This window comes from Phascolarctos cinereus, unplaced genomic scaffold (genome assembly GCF_003287225.1).
Source record: "Phascolarctos cinereus isolate Bilbo 61053 unplaced genomic scaffold, phaCin_HiC Scaffold_2;HRSCAF=192, whole genome shotgun sequence".
NCBI lineage: Eukaryota > Metazoa > Chordata > Mammalia > Diprotodontia > Phascolarctidae > Phascolarctos > Phascolarctos cinereus.
The window spans coordinates 2,960,482-2,984,122 of NW_027555625.1; the positions used below are offsets into that span (position 1 = coordinate 2,960,482).

General features: G+C 52.5%; 1 protein-coding gene across 1 annotated transcript; it reads left to right on the top strand.

Annotated features, from left to right (window-relative positions):
- Positions 1-6,033: 6,033 nt before the first annotated feature.
- On the top strand, positions 6,034-23,149 carry LOC110194844 (uncharacterized). The gene is made up of 5 exons (XM_078149216.1): positions 6,034-8,389; positions 8,805-10,067; positions 10,849-10,949; positions 12,691-12,884; positions 13,052-23,149. The coding sequence occupies exon 5, from the start codon at positions 16,962-16,964 to the stop codon at positions 17,409-17,411; it is 450 nt and encodes a 149-aa protein (XP_078005342.1). The 5' UTR covers positions 6,034-8,389; positions 8,805-10,067; positions 10,849-10,949; positions 12,691-12,884; positions 13,052-16,961; the 3' UTR covers positions 17,412-23,149.
- The last annotated feature ends 492 nt before the right edge of the window (positions 23,150-23,641 follow it).

Here is a 23,641-nt window from a genome sequence, read left to right on the forward strand (position 1 = left end):
GTGGGTCCCTTAGCACTGTGTCAGACGTTGACCATGCCAGGGTCATCCACTGCATCCCAGGCCATTGCCAGTCATCCTGACTTTCACCCTATTACTGGACTCTATGGACTCTGGAGGCCAGAGTGAGGCTGACAGCTCTTTGAAGCACTTACATCCAGTTCATGCTGGAGTCAAGACATCACCTGTGATGGCGCAAAAACCAAAGGAAAACAACAGGCTTGGCAGAGCCCCTGCTTGAATTTTCATCATGAGCAATTGTATGTTAGAAATCAGCAAATGCTTCACGTGACTCCATTTGGATTCATTGTTTTGTTGTTGGTCATTTAGAACAAAGAAAGTGATGGAGGAATTAGTGATGATGCATATTACGCTGGAAAGTAAGCCTGCTGAGGGTGCACATTTTCCAAGAGCTGGTTGTTAAAGAATTATCAGCACACCCTCTGCTTCCCCCCAAGACCACTCACTTCCAATTGAGCCTGTCTATAGCTTGTAGGAGGCAGCTGGGTGGTGTGGTGAATAGCTCATCCAGGTTGCCGTTTGTCCTTCGTGCTGAAAGAGGACCATGGCATCAGGGAGGTGATGCCCCAACATGCAAGTGAATTGGATTTAAGTGAGACAGGGCTGTACAAAGTCACCAGCCTCACTCTCTCCTCCAGAGCGATCTGGGTCCAATGGTGAGGTGTACATCAGGCTGACTGGAGATGGTCCCAGGAAGAAGAGGGGAATCTCGGCAGTTTTCCAGCTAAGGTCTTTAACAGGTCTCAGTTTGTCTGAGGCAACAATGATTAAAGCTTAACAAGAAATGAGGCAAAGAGAGGCCTGTTAATATATCTATCTGGGAGGGGAAGACCTTCAGGGTTTCAGGCCAAAACAGCCACAATTGCTTTTTACATTCATTTGGAGTCAATCAGGTCCAAACAGTGACCAAGTGGGACTTGGTCTGTGATCTATCGTTGGCCTATCAATGATAGCCAGAGTGATTTGGAGAGCCAGAGCACCTAGGTCTGAAGTCAGGAAGACCAGAGCTCAAATCTGGCTTCAGACACTCACTCGCTGTGTGACTCAGGGCAAGTCACTTAACCTCTGTTTGTCTTAATTCTCACCTGAAAGGCAAATGGCAAACCATTCCAAGATCTTTGCCAAGAAAACTCTGCGGTCAGCACTGGTGTGCCACAGTCCATGGGGTGACATAGATTAGGTGACAGGACATAGACACGATTGAATGATGGAGCAAGAGCAAGGGCCAGCTGGGCCTTATTCAAATGTTGTCAGACTCTGAGCATCTGGAGGGCATGTTGAGGCTTCAGGGCACTGGGACCCTGAAACAGCAACATGCGGGTCCTACCCGAATGAAGCCTTTTTTCCCGCCAAAGACAATGTTAATTAAAGATTCGCCATATTGGCCAGACCCTTAAAGAATCTGAACATTTGTGACACTCATATTGACAAGCAGGCTAGAGTAAGTCTCAGCCATTGGCTAGATTTTAAGAATCTGAGCCCCTTAATGGAGACAAGATGGATCTTATATATACAGAAAGGCTGTGGGAGGGATCTAGGAGTGGCCAAGTAGTCTGGGGTGATTGTGAGGAGGGGTCTGGGGAGGATCTTGATGGGAGTGACTGGGAGGTCTAGAATGGGGTCTAGATAGGATCAAGGGTGGGCAGTAGCTAGGGGACTTCTCAAGGTAATAGACAATGAAGAGCCCGGGCTAGGTCAGAGGTAACAGAATTGGGAGATTGGGAATAGTCCAATGAAAGGCCAGTTGAGAGGGTTACTAGGATGATGCCTCAGGAGAACACCAAAGACTTGGCCAAGTGGGAAAAGGAGAAAACTCAAGGAGAGTTGGGGGGGGGGGCGGTTCCCAGGGCCCATGCCTTGTCAGGTAGGGACTCCCAATTGGTGCCTGCTGTGATGAATGATGACTATCTTTCTTTTTTTTTTTTAATTTTGTTTTGGTTACATTTTAAGTTCTGAACTGTCTCCCTCCCTTCCTTCCCACCCCACCCTGGAGAAGGTCACCATTTGACAGATTTAGATAGACAGATAGATAGATGTAAATACATATATGTGCATATGTGTGTACATGTGTATATATGTGCATATGTATGTTTGTATGTATGTAACCACACCAAGGTCACCCACTGCATCCTGGACCTTCCTGGGGAGCCAACCTTCCATTTCGGGTTGGGGAAGCCTGCTATTTCTTCTTTTCTTCTTTCCTAGCCACATGTGTTCCCTCCCTCCACTTGGGGTAACATACCCTTACATGTGGGTGCTCTGTCCAAAGGAGTATAACTTTTGGTTGCATATATTTTGAAAGATATCACGGTTTGGTGGCTTGATTATTTTTAAAATTTTTCTTTCTTTTTTTTCTTTCCAAAAACTGGTACAATTTACTCTTTGTCCTTTCCTGTTTTCATTTATAATTAATTTCTTGAAACATAGGTCTGAAAAAATAGGCTTCAAAAAAGTCCATTGTGATTCAAACAGAGCTACTTGACTAATCTTTAAACCCAAATCACTCTGGCTTTCACTGAATGGCCAATAATAGGTCCCAGGCCAAGCCTCTGTGGCCCATAAGTTTGGGTCTTGAGTAAGGGCAAAGAACAATTGTTTTCTGTTCTGGCTAGAAGCTCTGAGGGTCTTTCTCCTCCCAGATTCATACTTTTGTGATGATAAACAAGGCCATCTTTTGTCTCAACTGGAACCTAGCCCTCAGTGTTGCCTCAGACAAAGTGAGACCTGGGAAAGCTGAAAAAAGGCCAGGGTCTCCCACTGCACTGGGGCCATCAGCATCACTCTGACCTATACCTTGCCACTGTTCTCCTGGGGTCCCTGGACATGAGAGCAAGGCTGATGACTCTTCCCAGCCCAAATCCAGTTCCCTGGCACAAGACACTGCCCTCCTGAGGGGGTTGGTCCAGAACACAGACCTAACAACAGCAGCTATGCATCCTTCTACTGACCAGTCCTTCCTTTGCAGGTGGAGAGCATCTTCCTTCCTGGGCCCTTCGTAGCTGACCAGTCCTTCCTTTGCAGGTGGAGAGCATCTTCCTTCCTGGGCCCTTGGTAGCTGACCAGTCCTTCCTTTGCAGGTGGAGAGCATCTTCCTTCCTGGGCCCTTGGTAGCTGACCAGTCCTTCCTTTGCAGGTGGAGAGCATCTTCCTTCCTAGGTCCTTCGTAGCGGATTTAAGTGCTCTTGATATTCAGAATAGCTTCATCATTCCCAGCTGCTCTTTGAACAATACCATCACTACTGCATACCACGTTCTCTTGGTTCTGCTCACTTTAGTTTTTATTATTTCATGTCAGTCTTTCCATGTTTTTCTAAAATCAACCAGCTCTTCATTTCTTCCATCACAATTATATTCTGCAACTTTTTTAGTCATTTCCCAATTGCTCCCCTCTCTCTAGTGTTTTCCCCCACTTTCCCTAAAACCACTCCCACTTTACAGAGGAGGAGACTGAGGCAGGTCCCAGAGTTACACAGCATATCAGGAGCAGAGCTGCAAAGGGGACCCAGCACTCATGCCTGGAAGCCCGGTCTCCCTGCTGTGGGGGAGCCAAAAGGCTGCCCGACCTGCCACCTCTCAGCTCAGGAAAAAGTCTGCAGGGTGGGCATGGAGAGACACACTGTTGGTTTTGACAAGCTAGGGAGTCAAGCAAGGAATGCTGCAGAAGTGAGAGACAGAGACAGACAAGAGAGGAGTGGGCTGTCCCTGAGTACTTCCTCAAGATGGAGGTTCTGATGATGTCTAGAGGTTAGGGGTGCTAGAACCCTGAGATTGAGACACCCAGGTCCTGTCTCAAAGAATTCAACCCAAGCCTTCTTTCAGTCAAAGATAAGCTTTATTAGAGATCTGCCATATTAGCCAGACTCTTAAGGAATCTGAAGGTCTGTGAGCTACTGGCTAGATTGTAAAAATCTGAGCAGTGGCTAGATTATAAGAATCTGAGCACCTTAATGGAGACAAGACTGACCTTAGGTACAGAAAGACTATGGGAGGGATCTAGGAGTGGCTAAGTCGTCTGAGGTAATAGAACTCCAGGGGTGGCCAAGGAAGAATGGAGTCTAGATAGAATTAAAGGTGGGAAATGGGGGGGGGAGCATAGGGAGGTAAGACAGTGGAGGGTCAGGCTAGGTTAAGGGTAACAGAGATTGGGCATAGCCAAAATGAAAGGCCAGTTGTTGTGATTATATCCTCAGGGGAACCCCAGACATTAGGCCATGTGGGAAAGTCCAGGGTGTTTCCTTTTTGGGGTCTAGCTCCCATCCTCATCAATTCCACAAGGAAAGCTCCAGTTGAGTCAACTCAGCAAGTGCCTCCTATGTGCCAGGCACAAAAACAAGGTCCCTGCCCTCCAGAGTCAACATGCAAACAACTCTGTAGAGACAAGACACAGACAGGACAGCCTAGGGAGAATCAACAGAGAGAAGGCTTCCTGGAGGATTTGAGCTGGACCAGAAGGAAGGCAGGGATGAGGAGGGGGAGAAGGCCAGGCCTCAGGGAACAGCCAGTGGAAATGCCCAGAGAGTCAGAAGACCGAGTCTCTTGTATGAGGAACAGCCAGGAGGCCAGAATCACGGGGCACAGAGACCATGGAGGAGAGGAAGGTGTAAGAAGACTGGAAAGGTAGGAAGGGCCAGTAGGGCTTTAAAGCCAAACAGGATTTTAGATTTGGCCCTGGAGATAATGGGAAGCCTTCCCCTGAAGGGGAGGGGGACATGGTCAGAGTGCCCTTCAGGAAGATCACTTTAACCGCTGAGCAGAGGATGATTGGAGAGGGGAGGGACTTGGGGGGGGGCAGCCCCAGCTGCAGGCTAGTGTGATGGCCCATAGAAGAGATGGTGAGGGCCTGCACCAGGCTGGGTGCATTGTCTGGGGAGAGAAGGTGGATAGGAGAGATGTAAAGGTAGAGGGAGAAGGGAAGGAATTCTAGGACAGAACCCTGAAGGACACCTGTCCTTGACCTGGATGAAGAAAGAGCAAAGAGGACTGAGATGGAGCAGTCACACAGGTAGGAGAACTATGAGAGGGGGTGGGGTGGGGAGAGAGGGGGAGAGAGACAGAGAGAGAGATAGAGACAGAGTCCTGAAAACCTAGAGGGAAGAGAGTCAAGGAGGAGAAAGTAACCCACAGTGCCCAAGGCTGCAGAGAGGTCAAGGGGCATGAGGACAGAGAAAGAGCCATTGGATTTGGGCACTAAGAAATCACAGGTCACTTTGGAGGGAGCAGTTGGGGTGCAATGAGGAGACCAGAAGGCATTGTGGTCATTGTTCATCCTTGGTTTTTGACAAGAACTAGCAGAATTCATAAACATGGAAGTGGCACATTTGTGGGTGATTAAGATTTGTGAGTGGACATGATCAAGGGTATGACCATCCTTGTGTCCAGCTAAGGTGAGGTTGAAGGTCATGGGAAGTGAATAGGTTGAAGAACTGGGAGGTTCAGGTGTTTGAGGGAGTATCAATACTTATGTCAAGTTCCTAGAATGGGTCTAGGCATTTGGGGATCCTACACAAAATCCTCTGGCATTCAAGGCCGTTTATAGCCTAGTTCCCCACCCAGCCACCCGCCTTCCTAGTCTTCTAGCACTTCACTGCCCTGCCACATTCTCTTCCATCCAGTGGCACTGGCTCTCCTGGCTGGTCCATGAACAAGCTACAAGGGTTTCTGGCCTCCAGCATCTCCTCTGGCATGCCCTTGCAGGGATGCTCACCCTCCCTCCTGCCTTCCCTCCAGCTAAAACCCCATTTTCTCTCCCAATCTTTTCCCAATTGCTCTTGGTTCGAGGGTCTTCCTTCGGCGAATTATTTCCTCTTTAGCCTGTTCCGGGCTCCTGGATATGTATTGTGGTCTCCCCCATTAGACTGTGAGCGGCTCAGAGGAATGGACGTCTTTTGCGGCAGCGCTCAGCAGGACAGGAGCACCTAAGAACGCTCGATCGATGGGTGGATTGCGGAGGATGACCTCATCCAGGAGGTCTGCTGATTGGGCGGAGGCGTGACCTCTGGTGAGTCCATCCCCCTCAGCCCGTCCCTTCATCTGCAGGGGAAGGACCACCCTTCCGCATCAACCTTTACGTCATAGTCACGTCCCAGCTGTTCTGCCGGCCCCGCCTCACGGGCTGGTCCTCCGCATCCTGGGCGGTCCCCGGGGGCGGGGCTGCAGACCGATCCTCGTTGTGATTGGTCGGGGGCGGAGGCGCAGGCGCAGGCCACCCTTCTGGCGCATACGTCCCTCCCAGGCGTCAGGTTTAGGAGAGTACGACTGGGTGAGCCTGGATGGGGCGTGACCTCAGGTGACCTCGAGCCTCTTCCCGTTCTGTGGCTTCTGACTGCTCAGGGGGTCTTCTCCCCAGCCTAGGCCTCAGCTTCCTTCTCAGTAAGAGAAGGGGTGTGGACAGCCTCGGACACCTGGACAGAAAGGGCAGATGAGGTTCTCCGGGCCCCGCCCCCGTCCCCCCAAGGGGCGTGGCCAGGCCTCCACGCGGCTCCTCCTTTTTGCTCACCCCTCCCGCTGCCCTGACGTTATCGCCCGCCTCTCGCGAGACTTGCGTTTGCCGCTTCTGCACGCAACGTGCTACCCGCCCGCTGTGTTCCTAACGGCTGCGGGTGAGTGAAGCTGGCCGAGGCCGAGCCCGAGGGGGCTCCGTGTTCTCGAGTCAGGGCCCACGGAGTGCCTGGGGGGCAACAGCTGTCCCTGGGCGACCCCGAGGGGGAGACCCTCCTCCAGAAGAAGCCGGGAGGATGGAGGGGGAACGCGGCTCACGTGACCGCGGGGGCAGGACTTCCTTCTGGTGGGGTCACGTGGCCTCGGAGCGCGGCTCCCTTCTAGTCAGGGCTTTGTTTCGTGGTCCCTGGGCTTCTGCTAGGGTAATAATGATTAACACCAACATGTCTGTGTGGCGCTTTAGGCTTGAAGGGTGCTTCATCTGCACACGGAGGGCCCGCCACGTCCTTCCCCAGATCATTTTACAGATGAGGAAACTGAGGCAGACGGGGGGAAGTAACTTGCCCACGGTCACCCCGCCAGTGTCTGAGGCCGGATTTGGACTCGGGTCTCCTTGACTCCTGGCCCGGCGCTCTGTGACTCTACTTGTCTGTCTCCCCCTCGCCTTTGCCCCAGACCCCTACCCATACCTCGGGCTCGGGCCGGGCCTCTCGGAAATCGGGTGTCTCAGGTCGGGGCGCCGGGGGTCTTGAGGGTGGGCTCCTCGGACACGCCCAGCCCCCCCAATGGGGGCTGCCTTTGGGCCGGGGGCCATGGTGTCTGGGCTGGGTTCTAGGCTGTCACAGGTGGGAGGGGCCTTAGAACAGGGGATGTCAGAGCTGGGAGGAGCCTTGGAGCAGAGAGCAGGGGATGGCAGTCCAGAGAGGGGACAGCCATCACCTGAAGTCACAGAGAGGCAGAGGCAGGTATGGAACCCAGTTCTCCTGCTTCCTGGTCCAGGGCTCCTGAAAATGATGGGGTTGGACTAAGGGCTCTTTAAGGTTCTTTCCAGCTGGATTTCTAGGAGTCTGAAGGATGACCAGATCCCTGCCCTCAGGGAGCTTGTATTTGGGTAAAGGAATGAACACTGAGGCCAGGGGCCCTTTGACTTTGTTGGGGAGGGAGGGAATGCGTTTCTCTGCCTCTGGCTCAGCTTTTTGCTTCTCCTGTCCTCGGTCCAGATCTCCTGGTTCTCCCTATGCCTCCTGGTCCTGGAGGGAGCACAGCGGCCTCGAGGCTTCCCCGGCTGGTCCCCCGGATCACTAAGCATTTATTAAGCACCTACTGTATGCCAAATACTGTGCTAATCACTGGGAATGCAATGAAAAGGAAAGCCACAGTCCCTGACCTTAAGAAGTTCACAGTCTGATGGGAGAAACAACCTAGAGAGAAGGGGAGGGGGAGGAGACAGAGACAGAGAGAAGGGGAGGGAGAGAAAGAGGACTGGAAGGATAGCTAGACTGACAGAGGCAGAGGAATGGAAGGATGAGAAAGATAGATGTAATAGAGCATTTCTCATGTGCTCACTGTGTGCCGTGCTGGACTTACAAAGAAAGGTAAACAGCCCCTGACCTCAAAGAGCTCCCACTGGAATGAGGGTGGAGATCCCACCCCAGGGGTTTGCAGAATGGCTAGAAGGTCATGTTGGGGGGGGGGGATGCACTGGCAGCTCTCTGGCTCTCTAGCTGGACCAGGAAAGGCCTCCTGCAGACGCTGGGACTGAGGAAGCCAGGATTGCTGGGACAAGGGGGGGCTCACGTGGTGGGCACCTGCAGATGGCTCTCTGAGAAGATTCCACCGGTTTGCCATCCCAACAACAGAGGGAACCTGTTTGTCTCAGCCCTGCCAGCGCTGGGCCATGGTGCTTTTCAGGATGTTTGCCAGCTTGATGGGGGTGAGATGCTGCCGTCTTAGGCTTGTCCCTTACTTAACCCCGTTTTATTTTATTTCCCATTCCAAATTCTCTCCTTCCCACCTGCCACCCCTCCCCCTCCCCAGTTAGGAAAGCAGGAAAAAAGGAACCTCACAGATAGGGTGGAGGAGCCCGGATCCCTGTGTGCTGGGTCCATCAGCCCTCTCTGGGAGGTAGAGAGTGAGTTTCCTTGGGAGTCCTGGGGGGATCCTTGGGTTGGTCAGAAGTTTTGTCCCAACAGCTGCTTTTTCTTCTGTTTTTCTTTCATTCTCATCTCTTTCGTCACTAGGAAGGCTGTTGTCCACATGTTATTTCTCTTTTTTCCCCCCTCACTTTCATTTGCTCTTGTCCTGGATCATCAAGCCCTCCATAGCCCTTTTCCCCCACCTCATTTCAGGTTCCTGTCCTTCACATAAACTGCACTCACTCCAACCAAGCTAGGCTGATCACTTCAGCAAGGTCTCAAGGTAATGCAACAAAAACGAGTTCAAATCCTGCCTCTGGCTTACTGACTGTATGACCCTGGGTAAGTCATTTAACCTTTTTCTGCCTCAGTTTCTCCCTCTGTATACTGATAGGTTGGGGCAAGATGACCGTTTCAGTCCTTTTCAGGGCTGGTCTGTGCCTTTGCTTACACCATCACCTATGCTTGGAATGAACTCCATGATCCTGTCTCTCCCCCTGCTCCCATCCCTCCCTTTCATGCCCCACTCTGGTCCTGCCTCTTGGACCCTCCCAGGTGAAGGGAATGTTGCCCTCCCTCTGCACATCTCCTGTGCCCCTTTCACTCTTGGCTCTGTTGGGGTTATTGGCTGTCAAGCTTCCTGAGGGCCAGGCTGGTAGTGTACAGTGCTGAGCTGAGGGCCCTGGGCAGAGCACCTTCCTCCTGAGGCGGGGGTCGGGGGGGGGCCAGCTCCCCAGCCCTGTGCTCTGACTCCTTCACTCTCATGGCAGTGCCTTCTGCTGTGCTGGAAAAAAGCCCAAGACTTGGGTTCAAATCCTAGCTGCCCATGTGACTTGCACTGAGTCCCTTGAGCTCTCTAGGCCTCGGTGTTCTGTTCTGACAAAGGGGACTTCTCCTGGATGTCCTCTCAAGTGTCAGGATCGGAGGTTTAGTCCTGGAAGGAACCTTCGAGCCCCTCTAGTCTCGGCCAGTGCTTCTTAAACCTCGCGTCTCGACCCTCTGTGGGGTCGAGTAACTGAATGTAGGGGTCTTGAAAAATTTGGCCACAGTCCAAGGTTTCTGAATGCTCAGGACCAAAGTTTAATTCAGAATCCGCCGTGTAATGAGCCCGAGGTGTTTCTGGCGGCCTTTGCCCGTATTGCACCTTGAGACCACCCCGCAGGCTTGGTTCTGAGCACACAGCATGCACACTTTGCACTGCCGACGCTGCCAAAACCACCTTGGCTCAGATTCGAGACTTTCGTGTGCTATGAATTAGCGTTCTTACTATACATACACAGTCGTCAATTGAATTTGGGCTTGGGAGTGGGACAGAATTTCCAGCAATGTCTGCAATGGCCATTTTGTACCTCTTATTTATGCGAAGCAGAGTTGTCAGCATTGAGGATTATGAAGCCATTGATCAACTCTGAAAAAAACGGGAAGAGGCTTTGCATCCTGCATGATCAGCTCTTCCACCAAGATTTAATGTTTTAGGTAAAACAAACAAGCAGTCCATCCCATTAGTATGCAAATTTGCTTTTGTCTTTAATAAGTGGTGAAATTATATGTATGCCAAAGAATTGTTTTAAAATACATTTCTTTATGATTTATTAGAAGTAAATGTTTGGTTTGCATCCCTGTTTTATATACCTATATACCCTGGGTCGTGTAAAAATTTCTAGGGCAAAAAAGGGGTGGAGAGTGGAGAAAGTTTGAGAACCCCTGGTCTCACACGTCCCACAACCCACTCCTCTCCTGAGTGCTGCTGAACCAGAGGAGATGTCATTGGGAAATGGTTAAAATCCATAAGAATACAGTCACACACACAATCTTCATAGGTAGTTTTCTATGGCGGGGCGTGCCCGCAGGTATGGTTCATTAGACCTGATTTAGATTTGAGTTGGACACCAGCTCTGTTGTTTTAAACAGAAGGAAATGTAGGCCCAGAGAGGTTAGGAGTGTTGCCTAGGGTCATGCAGCCAGTGAGCAGAACAGGCATTCACATGCAAGTTTTCCTTATTCCCAACCTGGCCTGTGTTATCTGGGATCCCTGGTGCCATGGCCTGCTGTGCCTTGCCCATTCCCTTAGCAAAATTGAAGCCAGTGCCCAGGCTTGTGCCTTCCACCCCAGTGACTAGCTCCTGCCCCTTCTTTTGTGTCTCTTGCTATAAGAACCAAGTCCTCTGGGGGAACTAATTTAACTGGGAGGGGTCCCCCAGAGCAGGAGAAGAATGAGACTGATGCAGATACAGAGGATGGCATTGACTTTTTCCAGGAGCCAGGCAAGGCAGTGGGTGGGGGTCCCCTGCCTAGCAGCCTAAGCCTCCCAGGAGAAGAGGAGGAGGCGGTGCTGTACCCTCTGGCCATCATCATGTGGTATGTCTTCATCCCACTAGCTGGTTGGGAATCCTGGGGCCTGGGTTCAAATAATGGGCCTGCCATTTTACTCCGCTTCTTTGCAAAAGAGCTGCTGTGTTTTTGTACCTGTGGGTCTTTTTTCCTCTTCCTTGGCATGCAGACTTCGCAGTGGTATTGCTGGGTCAGAGGATATGTGCAGTTTGGTAGCCCTTTGGACATGGTTCCAAATTGTTCTCCAGAGTGGTTGGACTAGCAGTTCATTATGTCCCTATTTTTTTCATATCCCCACCTTCATTTGTCATTTCTAATAGGTGTGAGGTTGTTTCAATTTGCATTCTTGAATCAGTTGTGATTTAGAGCACTTTTTTATGTGACTAGGGATAGCTTTGATTTTTTTCTTTTGAAAACTGTCTATTCATATCTCTTGCCCATTTATCAACTCAGGAATTACTGTTACTCTTAAAAATTTGACTCAGTTTACAATATAGTTGAGAAATGAGGCCTTTTTTCAGGGAAATTTGCCATGAACATTTTTGATATTACTTCCATCATCTACCCTACCTTTTAGGAAAATGTAGTTTCTTTAATTATCTCTTTTGATCAGGTCTGCTTTTGCTTTTCCTTTTGCTTTTTCTGATGCCTTGACCACTGCCCCTACCTTTTTTACTTCAGCCAAAGCTTATTAGGTTCTGTTCCAGCCCTTTATTTTAATTCTGTGTGCACTCATGCCTCCTGTTTCAAGTGAGTGTCCTGTGAACAACATGTTGTAGGATTCCGGTTCTAATCCATTCTGCTGGGCTTGCCCCACTCACCTCCCACCACACCTACAAGCTTCTTTTTCTCTTTTTCTCTGTCTGTCCTTTGTCTGTTTGACTTCTAACCACTGCCTCCTTTGATGATCCCCTTCCTTCCCCTCCCCCCTGCCCTTGTAACTGCCCTCTGCCTTTGGTGGGCTTCCTCCTTCCCCAAGGCAGCTTTGACCTGAGTTTGCTCCACCTGCCTCATCTCCTAGTTACTTGGCCTACCTGATGCTGGTTTGGTAGGACCAGAAATTGACATTGGGCTCTGGGTCTGAGCATGAACCTGGAGGCACTGGAGGGTGGTAACAAGGATAGCCTTCCATTTCTCTGAGCCCCACAGAGTGCCTCACCTGGTAAGTGAGGCAGGGCCACGATTCCCACCCCCCCAGAGTCACTCTCCTGTGCATCACTTTAGGTTTTCCATGTTTCCCACACGCCTTCCTGCCCTCTCTCATTGGGTCCCTGTGTGAAGGCAAGGGAGGGATTGTGGTTCCCACTTGACAGATGGGGAAACTGAGCCAGAGCAGAGAAGTCCCTTGCTCGGGGTCCGACAAGTGGCCATGGTGCAGGCCTCCCGACTGCCAGGACAGGCTCCTCTCCCCAACACCCAGATACCCAGCTCGGCTGGTCAGCTGCTGTTCGTCCTGACAGTCAGGGGGCAGGCAGGCAGCCCCGCCCACCCAGGCTGTCCATCCCCATTGTGGCCAGAGTGGGGAGCCCAAGAGCTGCAGCTGGCATCTGGGCAGTAACCAGCCCACATCCAGCTGGGTGGAAGGTAGAGCCCTAAGACTGTGTGTGCCAGAAGGGCAGCCCTGCATGGTCTGAACAGGCCCCTGGCCCGGTGGCTCAGCCCCTGCCCACCCTGGGCCCTTTGGGTCTGCCTGCCGTCCTCCCTCCCTCCCTGCCCTGGGCAGCTTTGGCCAGCAGACGCTGCTATTGAATCCAACCCTATTTTACAGGTGAGGAAACAGAAGCCTAGAGAAGTTAAGTGACTGGCCCAGGGTCACCCAGCCTGACTCTGTCCGTCATACCCTGCAGCCTCTCAACTGAAACTGCTCTCTCCAGGCTGGCCAAAGAGAGATTTCTTTAGTGCTGGATCCAGTGACCTTGGTTCCACGTTGGATTCTTCCCCTTGCTACCTGGGTGACCCTGGGTCAGTCCCTTCCCTTATGCAGGCCTCCATTTTCTGACAATGACAGGGGGGCTGTGGGATGGATCCCTAAGGTCCTTCTGTACTCAGAAACCCTTCCTGCTGATGAAGCAGCCTCCCCCCGTTTTACCCCTGAATCTGATGAGCCTTTTTGTTTCATCCCTCGGTAGCTTTCGATATGGCTAGCCTCTCCTCCCTCACCTCCTGGATGCCCTTCTCCCATTTCCAGGCAGCTGCTGGAGCCTGTGGATCTGCTCAGCTCCGGTCCTTCAAGGCCACTGTGGCCCTGGGTCCTGCTCAGCCTGAGACAGCATCTGGGTCAGCAGAGCTAGGAGCCAAGGGGCTCCAGGGCCCGATGTCAGCACAGCTGGTGGCCTGTGGTCCTGTGACTGATGTGTTAGCAGTCGTATCTCCAAAGAGGGATGGCAGGGAGACCTTGGCACTGTATTTAGTCACCCAGCATGCCATTCCCTGGGCCCGCTCCGCCCTGAGCACCTCCCTACTGTCCAGTAGAGTGTAAGCTGCTTGAGGACAGGCTCTCCCTCTTGTGTCTATCATCTGACAGCTCCTGGCACTTAAAAAGTGATCCATTGATGGGTCAGTCATCAGACGAGGCGCTTTTTGTCCTCCCCGTCTCGGGGAAGCCCCTTCAGGACCACTGGGTGCCGGCTCAAGTTAGGCTGGAGACCTGTGGCCTCAGAGTCTGTGAGAAGGAAGCTGGTTCAAGGCTGGGCCTCTGGGGTGGGCAGCGGCCAGCCTTGGCACTGCTGGGAGATGGGCACTGCTGGTGCCAGGGCCTGCTCACCAGCTCTCTTTCCTCTGCTCTTCAGAGTAGACGAGGACTTGGAGAAGATCTTGAGCTTAGGGTCAGAGCCCAGACCCCAAGCCCTGCCCAGGGCCAAGCCTCAGGTGCCCGCCAAACCAGCAATCCCCAAGAGGCCCACGATCCCACCACCAAAGGCTGTTGCCCCAGTGGTGAGAGCGGCCCCGAGGGAGGACCAGCGGCAGGTGCGGGTCCAAGCTCTGAATGAGCCCGGACATCCTGAGATTATCCAACCCACTCACCATTGGCACCTGGAATGTGCACACGCTTGTGGACAACACAAATTTCAGTAGACCTGAGAGAGCTCAGCAGGTGTCACAAAGAGCAGCTCTGAGTGAAACAAGGTTGGCAAAGGAAGGCCAGCTCACTGAAGTTGGAGCAGTGAAGGGGAGCACCATGAGGCTGGCGTAGGTTTCATGGTCAGATCTGATGTGGTCAGCCGTTTGGTATGCCTCCCGAAAGAAGTGAAGGAGGCTCATGACAGCGCGATTGCCACTTGCAGAAAAGCGCCATGCTGCCATCATCAGTGCCTGCACTCCCACCGTGAAGGCCCCTAATGAGGTAAAAATAAAATTTTACAAAGACCTGGAGACCCTCATCATCAGTGTGCCGACACAGGACAAGCTTATGATTCTGGGTGACGCCAGAGGAGGCCGAGACTGTAAGATGTGGCCAGGAGTCCTTGGGAGGAATGGCGTTCAGAAGAGCACCAGCAGCAGTCTCTTACTACTGAAGACGTGTTCCTCTCACAGCCTGCTTGTCACCAACACAGTCTTCCAGCTGCCTGACCACAGCAAAATGTCATGGATGCACCCTCGCAGCAAATGGCATTTACTAGCCTACAACATTGTAGGAGAAGAGACAGACAGGACGTGAGAGTGAAGAAGGCGATGTGTGGAGCAGAGTGCGGGGTGATCGTAGAATCATCCGCTCCAAGCTAAACATCCACGTTCAACACAAGCAGCAGTCCCAAGGCAGGTGCACTACCAGTAGACTTCATGTCAATAGATTAGAGCGCCTCTCTGAGCCTTCACAGAGAAGAAAGAGGGGGCAGCTCGCTGGCGCAGTGGAGAGAGCACCAGCCCTGGAGTCAGGAGGACCTGAGTTCAAATGCGGCCTCAGACACATAACACTTACTAGCTGTGTGACCCTAGGCAGGTCACTTATCCCCACTGCCTAGCCAAAAAAAAAAAGCAGTGGAAGAAGGAAAGCCAACTTTCCTTCTGAGAAGGCTGCCAACAGGAGCAGAAAAGGAGTGGGCAGCTTTCAGAGGTTTGGTGTATGGCACTGCATTGGCTCCTCTGGGTCAGAACACCGGCCACCACCAGAACTGGGGAAATTCAGAAGCTGCTGTGAGAATGATTTTGACAAGCTAAACTCCAGATGGGGTCATGACTGAAAGGGCTTGACAGCAGCAAGAAAAACTCAGTTTAATCCTAATTATTAGCGAGTTAAGGAGAATGGGATTAAGTTTGATTTAATTAACACTTTTAGGGTAGGAGTTGTATGGACTAGGATTAATCAATTTGCCACCATGTGTTAAGCATTATGTTGTTTTTAATTGATTCACAGATTTTAAATATATTAGGCCTGTTACAAAGATTTATATTACCTTGTGTATCAGCCTCATACTACCCCCCACCCTTATGGATGTACTGTAAGAGCCATGTTCCAAAGACAATAAAGCGCAGTTTCCCCATTTTCTATGTCATTTTATGCCTGGTGTTCGTGATTGCTTGTTGAGGGCCCCAGAGCAAGAGGCAATGGTGGCAAGATGGCAGAAGAAGACAAGAAATTACCTGGCTCTCTGAAATCCCCCACACCCCAGTAACTCAAAATAACGCTTCGAAATGAATGTGAAAACAACAAAGCTGATTAAAAATGGGGGTAAAACAGTCCAGCCTAAGACAGCTTGAGTGGTGGTCTGTCCAGAGTGAAACACAGGCACCGCCACGTCAAAGACGGCAGCCCTGCTTTGGGACCTTCTGCTTCACTGAGCTGGTGGAGACAGCCGATGGCCGTGATTGCAAGGGCTGTCTGCTGGCACCGGAGTGGGACCAGGTGCAAGAAGGAGTAAACACACACAAGTAAATGCAGTCACTGGTGGGAGCCCCGGCATTTAGTTCCAGGAGGAGGAGTGAGTATGTGATGGAGGGACTGAAGAGTTCAAGAGCACTGGGGATTACAGGGGTGCATGGGACCCTGGTTGTGACTCAGGGGTGGAAAGGAGTACCTGAAGTCACTCACAGACCAGCTGGAGGAGTAGTGACCACACCTGGCTTTGGACATGGGCCATAGAACACTGGAAGAACTAAAAAGTCAAAGACCCCGAGATAGAGCTCAGAAAATGGTAGCATGAAAAATTCGAAAAATGAATGTGGAAAACTAAAAGTAAATAATTTTTAAGAAAATTATTCTTGGCATTTGCAGTACGGCAGAGCTGTATTTCTGAGGCCCGCGGCCAACCGAGGGCACCAGGGTCAGCCAGCGTCTCCCCCAGACTCCTGTAGATAAAAGGAGCTTTGAGGAGTCACACCCTTCCTTCGCTCCTCCCGGCAGCCCCTCCCCTTCAAAAAAGCAGGTGAAATTCAGTAGCATGCAGACACTATCGCACTGGTGGGGGTCTGAGGGCAGGCAGGCAGGGAATAAGCTAGGGAGGGCCTTTGGACTCCAACGATACACAGCCTGCGGGGCCAGCTCGCCCTGGTCACATCTTTGGCACTGCCCCGAAGGCTCGGGGCCGCAGACTGCTGCCTAGCAGGATATAGTCGCGAAATGGAATGGCGCACTGAGCTTCCTCACTGCCCATCCACTCCGAGTGGCTCAGACCCTCCTCGCTTCGGAAGATATCTCCTTCTTTACCTGGGCCCAGGAAAACCAGTCTCAGGGCCCACTCGCACACAAATCCACTCATCTCAGCATCACAAGGCCAGAGCAGAGGAAGACCTCCGGGTTCCTGGGCGCCGCTGATTGCAAAGTTTACGGTGACCTGGACCCAGAGAAGCAGGGCAGACACACACGCGCTCGCGCACACCTAGAGACACTCCCAGAGCCCCCTCAGACTAGCAGGAGGGAGTTGACCCTGGGACTCGGCAGCACAGGGAGAGGGGGCGGCCACCGCCCTTGAGAAGGTACCTGGGGGCTACTGGTCAGCGAGAGCCCGTCGGTTACCGCCCGCGGAGGTGGTGGCGGAGGTAGGGGCCGGAGCCCCTCCAGGAACGAGTGCCCCTGTGGACAGGCTCCGGTAAAGGGAAAGCATGAACTGGTGCGGGACCACGGACGGAGAGGAGCCGTTCCCGCCCGTGGATCCCGCGCTGAGCCTCGGCACTCTGGCCACCGCCTTCACTGTCGACGGCGAGAGGGGACTGGCAGCCACGCCGGCCGCCTCGCTTGGGCCCCGTCTAGCGCCGCCGCCCGGGTCCCCACCTTGGCCGTCCCCCTGGGCCCTCAGCACGGCGGCCGCCTCCAGCCCGTCCCGGGGGCGGCAGGCGCTCAGGAGCCACAGGCAGAGCGCCGCAGCAGCGCTCAGGTCCATCGGCGGCTTGTCCTCCGCTGGCTGTGCGCTGCTCCGACGCCGCTGCGCTCGGCTGCCCTCGGCGCTCCGCTCCCCTCTCCGCCTCCTCGGAGTCAGCTGGGCTCTGGCGGCCTCAGCGCTCCCCTCTCCGCCCCTCTCCTCCTCAAGCCCCTCTCTTCCTCGGCTGCGCTGAGCTTGGCCTGGCCCCGGCAGGCAATAGGTGCGCGCGCGGCAGAGGGGATTTGGTGGCTCCGGGAACTCCCCCAGCATCCGCGGTGGCACCTGGCTGGTGACCCCGCTTAGACGCAGGCTCCATGACTGCAACAGCAAGAATCAGCCCCTGATCCCCAGACCGGGGACCCAGACTCGCTCATCCTCCTAGAGTTTGTTTCTCTAAAGGCCAAGAGGCTGGAGGGCTCATCAGCAGGCCCCGACGGCCTCTGGCTGGCCCAGAGCTTCTGTCTGTCTGACCACGATGGGCACACCTGGCATGGTGGAGGCACTTGCTACATGCCAGCCATGCACTGAATTAGAGAGCCAGGCAGGAGAGAGAAGGAAAACAGGATGGAGAGGAGTTGGCTGCCACGTGCTGCCTCCCTACTCCCTCCGCCAAATACACAGGTGGGCTCAGGTAGACCTCAAAGACCATCTCCTCCAGAGAGTCTTCCTTGCTGGCCTCACCTGCACCTGCCCGCTCCCTCTTCTGACTAAGGCATTTGTCCATCTCTCCCCTACAGCTCTGGGACAGGCCCTGAAGCTGCTTTGTCCCTGGAACTTAACCATGAGCCCTCTGAAGGCAGGAATTGAGCCTCCTCTGCAGCAGAGCCCAGGCCCTGGCACCCAAGGGGGACTGGATAAGTGCTGGATGGTTGTGTCAGAGGGAAGGAGGAAGGCCAAAGAAAGGGGGAGGATGGAAGGTCAGGCAGCTTGCCCAAAGCATCTGGGCTGGGCTGCCCACTGCAGCTGAGAGTTAGAGGCCTCGGCCACCAAACACTTAGAAACTCTGCTTTGCCCCACACTGGAAAACCCTTCCAGCCTGGGGTGGCCTGGGAGGTGGCCCTTAGGAGATAGTGGTCAGAGTCTCCTCTTCTTCCTCTTCCTCCTCCTCTTCCTCGCCTTCCTCTTCCTCCTCCTCTTCCCTCTCCTCACCTTCTCCACTTCTTCCTCACTTTCCTCCTCTTCCTCCTCTTCATCTTCCTCTTCCTTCTCCCCCTCCTCCTCCTCCTCCTCTTCTTCTTTCTCCTTCACCTCCTTCTTCTCCTCCTTCTCTTCCTTTTCTTCCTCCTCTTCCTTCATCTCCTCAGTCACACAGGGAAGGCTCTCCACAAATTCCAGGCCAGGATCCTTGGTTCCTGCCAGTTGCCCCGGGTGGAATTTCAGCAGGCCTTTGAAGTGTCCCTCATCCTCTCCCCGTGAAAAGCCCTGCCTGCCTTGGGTTACTAAGGCAACAGCGCTGGCATCCTCCTGGTCTCAGGACCAAGCCTTCTCACATGGCTGATGTAGGAGGGGAGAGGGGAGAAGGGGGCATGAAGAGGAGATGATGGGGAGCAAGGAGAGAGGAGGAGGAGGAGGAAAAGGAGAAAGAGGAGGAGGAGAAGCAGATGAGAGAAGAGGACAAAGAAGAAGAGGAAGAGGAGAAAACGTTTTTCTTTTTCCACGGCCTAGGAGGAAGGACAACCTGGGCTGTGGGCCTTGGAGAAACTAGCCATGGGCAGGAGAACACTTCCACCTGCTGTCCACTGGAGTTATAGCAGCTCCTGGGCAGGCCTGCACCACTTAGCTCACCCACTGGGCAGGCCAAGTGTCCTAGCCAGACAGGGTCCCAGTAGACACTTGGTACATAGTAGAAAGAACATCCCATGAAACCCATCCATTTGACTGAGGGGGAAACTGAGTCCCAGCCAAGAGAAGGGGCTTGCTAAAGGCCCCAGAACTAGCAAGTGGCCCATGTGGCTGGGCTCAGAGTCTGGGCCTGCTCTGCTCCATTGGGCTGGCTGAGGGGGAAAGATCGGTCTTCACTGTCCTTAAAGGGTGACCTGGAAAATGGGGTGGGAAGAAAGAGCAGGAGCTTCCATGGAGCTGACCCCTCCCCCGCTCCAGCCCAATGCAGCTGCCCTGGGGAAAGGCCCCCTACGGGCTCCCCAGGCCAGGGAGCCACTTGCCCACCTGGCAGCTCAGAGAAAGTGGGGCAGGACCCTCTGCTGCATGGGCTCCTAGAAACATCCAAGGTCTCTAGGTATGTGTGGCTTGTGCCCTGGGTCCCCATTCGGGGGCATTTCTCCAGCACCAGCAGCCTTCAGAAGGAACATTGTGCAAAGAACCCTGCATCTGGTCTGTCAGAGGCCCCAGGCTTAAAGGGAGACTCTACCTCTGGCTTGCTCCCCCTCCCCCACTCTGAGCCTCAGTTTCCCTCTACATAGACCAGATGCTCCCTAAAGTCCTCTCCAGTGCTCAGTCCAACATCGGGGGGACAGCAGGATGACAGACTCTCAGCTGGGCTTTGGGGGACTGGGCAGGAGGGGCTGCTCCTGTGCTGGGATGGAGTGGAGGCTGGGAGGAACGGGAGAGGCTTGACCATCTCATGGAGACCTGGGAACCCTGGGGTGGAGATGGCCTGATTCAGATCACAGTCCCTGGAACCCACAATCTCAGGGAGCTGTCTGGGGTGCTGAGAAGTAAGTGCTGCCCAGGGCCAAAGTGGATCAAAGGCAAGCCTTGAACTCAGGACTCCCTGGCTCTGAGGACAGCCCTCTATCTACTGCACCATTTTACAGAGGAGAAAACTGAGGCTCAGAATTTAAAGGGCTAATGAAGACTCAGACAGCTAGTAGGTATCAGAAGCTGGGATCATCCCCTGGACTTTCTGACTGCTCAGTCTGCTGCACTAAAGGGCTTTCCTCACTGCAGCCCTATCAGGGAGGCAGGACGAGTCTCGAAGGAAAAGACACCTCTGCAGGGCCTCTCAACAGGCATCTCACAGAGCACCCTCAGCTGCTCCTGGTCTGCTTCTTCTGGGCAGCCAGGACGTGGTGTGGGCTTCATTGGTCCCTTCAGCTGCAGCATCCTCCTGCTCTGAGAAGCTGTAGAAGGAATCACCTCTGGGCAGCTAGCACTCGCTTCTGGGCACTCCAGCCTCTTGGACTCAGGAGGTGGCCTCCAAGGCTAGAAACTGCCATCTCAGGCTCTCTGCTCTGTCACTTGGGCTTAGGGAAAGACACAGACAGAAGCAGAAAAGACAGACTGGAGGTCTAATCCTAGGCAGCTATTCCCAGCTCAGCTGCCAATCACTTTTGATACAGCCCCCAATCACAGGGACACCAGGAGCCACTGGTCATTCATGTCCTTTGGCAAGGGGTCAGAGTATGTAGCCTACGGGAAGTACCTGTTCACTTCTGTGGGAAGCTGCAGGATCCAGCAGATTGGGCAGGGATGGGGCTTCCTGACTACCCCTTTATATGAAAAGGGAAAAGGAATAATCTGTAAATCCTGGAGCCCAGGTGTGCCAGCCCAGAGAAGGTCTCCCCCAGAGAAGGGGAACCGTCTTTGAGTTGAGATATCCCACTGAGCTGAGGTGAGCCACTGAAAAGATCTAGGACTTTGTATTCAGAGCTTAAGACCTGAAGGTGGGAGAAAACTTGTCTAGAGATGAACCTGCTGATTTTACAGATCCATCAACGAGCAAGCATGCATTAAGCACCTATGTGCCAGCCTCTGTGCAGGGCATGGGGATTCAAATAGGAAGAAATGAATAACCTCTGCTCACCAAGAGGTCACTTGTCCAGGATCACAGAGCTCCTAAGGAGCAGAGACAAGATTAAACCCAAGTCCTTTGATTGAACCTCCAGAGCCTTCCCCTGCGCAGGGAGGGTGGAAAGGGTGCAGGGCTTAGCATCAGGAGAAACCTGGGTTCAAATCCTGCCTCTGACATCCACCAGGTTAGGAGTCTGTCCTTAGGTGTGCCTCAGGGAACCTGCTGTAGCCTCCTAGCAGAAGGGAAGCTCCCTGAGGGCAGGAGCTTTCCTATTTGCCTCTCTCACTTCTCTAGTCAAGTTCTCTGCAGCTAGTAAATGCTTCTGGATTGATTGTTTGGCTGGCTGCGTGACCACTCTTGGAGCCTGGTTTCCTCATCAATCAATCTACAAGTATCTAAGTGCCTGCTATGTGTTGGGTGCTGGGCATCAAGAATACAAAGAATGGAACAATGTCTCCTCATAAGGAGCTGACATCTAAGGAGGGAGGCAGTTACAACTCCACATCTGAGTGACCTGGCTTAACTTCTCCATGCCTCAGTTTCTATAAAATGGGAGTTATAATAGCACCTGCCTCCCAGGGTTTTTGTGACAGTCAAAATGAAATCATACTTGTAAAGTGCTTTGAAAACCTTAAGGTGATCTGAAGCTGTTGTTGTTAACAAGTGCTTATAAAACTATGTGCAGCACAAATACACTTCATAAAGACATGGGTGTGTCTCAGCCTCAGTTTACTCATCTGCAGGATGGAACTAACAGGGTATTTTTCCAATAGGCTTCTACGAGTTTCTGCCTGGTCAGCATTGGGCAAACCTCCAGACACTATGGAAATGCCAGGCATGATGATTGGTGGTTCCACCGACCAGTGAGATGCAGCCTTTGCCAAGTTTTGCCGTTTCCAAAGCAACTGCCTCCCATTGGACCCAGGTGGCAAAGAAGAATATTATTCCCACTTTGTAGAGAAGGAAAGAGGCTCAGAGGATGAAATTATCTTGAGGCCCTGAGTGGGACAGTGCACAGAGGGCTGGGCTTGGGGTCAGGAAGCCTTGAATTCAAATCCTGCCTCAGATGCTTCCTAGCCTAACAACACCAAGAAAACACAGGTGCTCCATCAGCAAGCACTACACCATCCAGGGGTGGAACCATCGGTTACAGTAAGTGGAGAAGCTTTGAATGCTGTGGGTAAGTTCACTTACCTTGGCAGTGTACTTTCCAGAGATGTCCACATTGATAATGAGGTTGAGACACACATCACCAGAGCCAGCTCAGTGTTTGGGAGGCTCCGAAGGAAAGTGTGGGAGAGGAGAGGTATTAGACTGCCTACCAGACTGAAGGTCTACAGAGCCACTGTGCTGACCTCATTGTTGTATGCCTATGAAACCTGGACAGTCTACCAGCACCATGCCAGGAACCTGAATGGCTTCCATTTGAATTGTCTCAGGAACATTCTGAAGATCACCTGGCAGGGTAAGGCACTGGACACTGAGGTTCCTTCTTGTGCTGAACTGCCCAGCAGTCAGACTCTGCTTCAGAGATCGCAGCTGCGATGGGCTGGCCACGTTGTTGGAAGGCAAAACGTGTGCTTGCCAAAGAGATTATTTTATGGAGAACTCACACAGGGCAAGCACTCACATGGTGGGCAGAAGAAGCAATACAAGGACACTCTCAAGGTCTCTCTGAAGAACTTTGGAATTGATTGTGTGACATGGGATAGACTGGCACAGGATGCCTAGTGTGGCATGCCCTCATCAAAGAAGGTGCTATGCTGTAGGAGCAAAGCAGAGTGGAAGGCGCTCAAAGGAAACTCAGGATGCGCAAATGTAGAGAATCCACCCCAAATGTTCACACAGACTATTTGTGCCTGGCCTGTGGTAGAGCATTCCGAGCTCATGGTGCTCTGAGCAGCCAGTCGACTGCGCTGTAGCTTGACTCCAACATAGTGATGGCATTTGGGTCCTCTTCAAGAATGAAAGACAGGGGCAGCTAGGTGGCACAGTGGAAAGAGCACCAGCCCTGAAGTCAGGAGGACCTGAGTTCAAATCTGGCCTCAGACCAAACACTTGACACTTACTAGCTGTGTGACCCTGGGCAAGTCACTTAACCCCAATTGCCTAAAAAATAAATAAATAAAATAAAAGGTCAGTCATGTGTATGACTAAAATAAAAGAATGAAGGACAATAACCAACCAAAATAGACAGATAGATGTAAACGTATATACATATGTGTGTGTGTGTGTGTGTGTGTATGTATGTATGTGTGTACGTAAGCATAATTAACCAAGGTCACCAACTGAATCCTGAACCTTCCCGGGGAGCCAGTCTTCCATTCTGAGTTGCGAAGGCTGCTATCTCTTCTTCTTCTTCTTCTTCTTCTTCTTCTTCTTCTTCTTCTTCTTCTTCTTCTTCTTCTTCTTCTTCTGCTTCTTCTTCTGCTTCTTCTTCTGCTTCTTCCTCTTCCTCTTCTTAGTCCCCGGCCACATGTGTTCCTTCTCTCCACTTGGGGTAGCATATCCTTACATGTGGGTACTCTGTCCAAAGGGACTTGACCATTTTTAAAAATTTACGTCTCAGAAATCCGAAAACACTCCAAATGGTCCACTTTAGATTGTTTTATTGTTTAGAATGAAGAAAGTGACGGATAAAATAGTGATAATATAGATTACACTTATGTCTC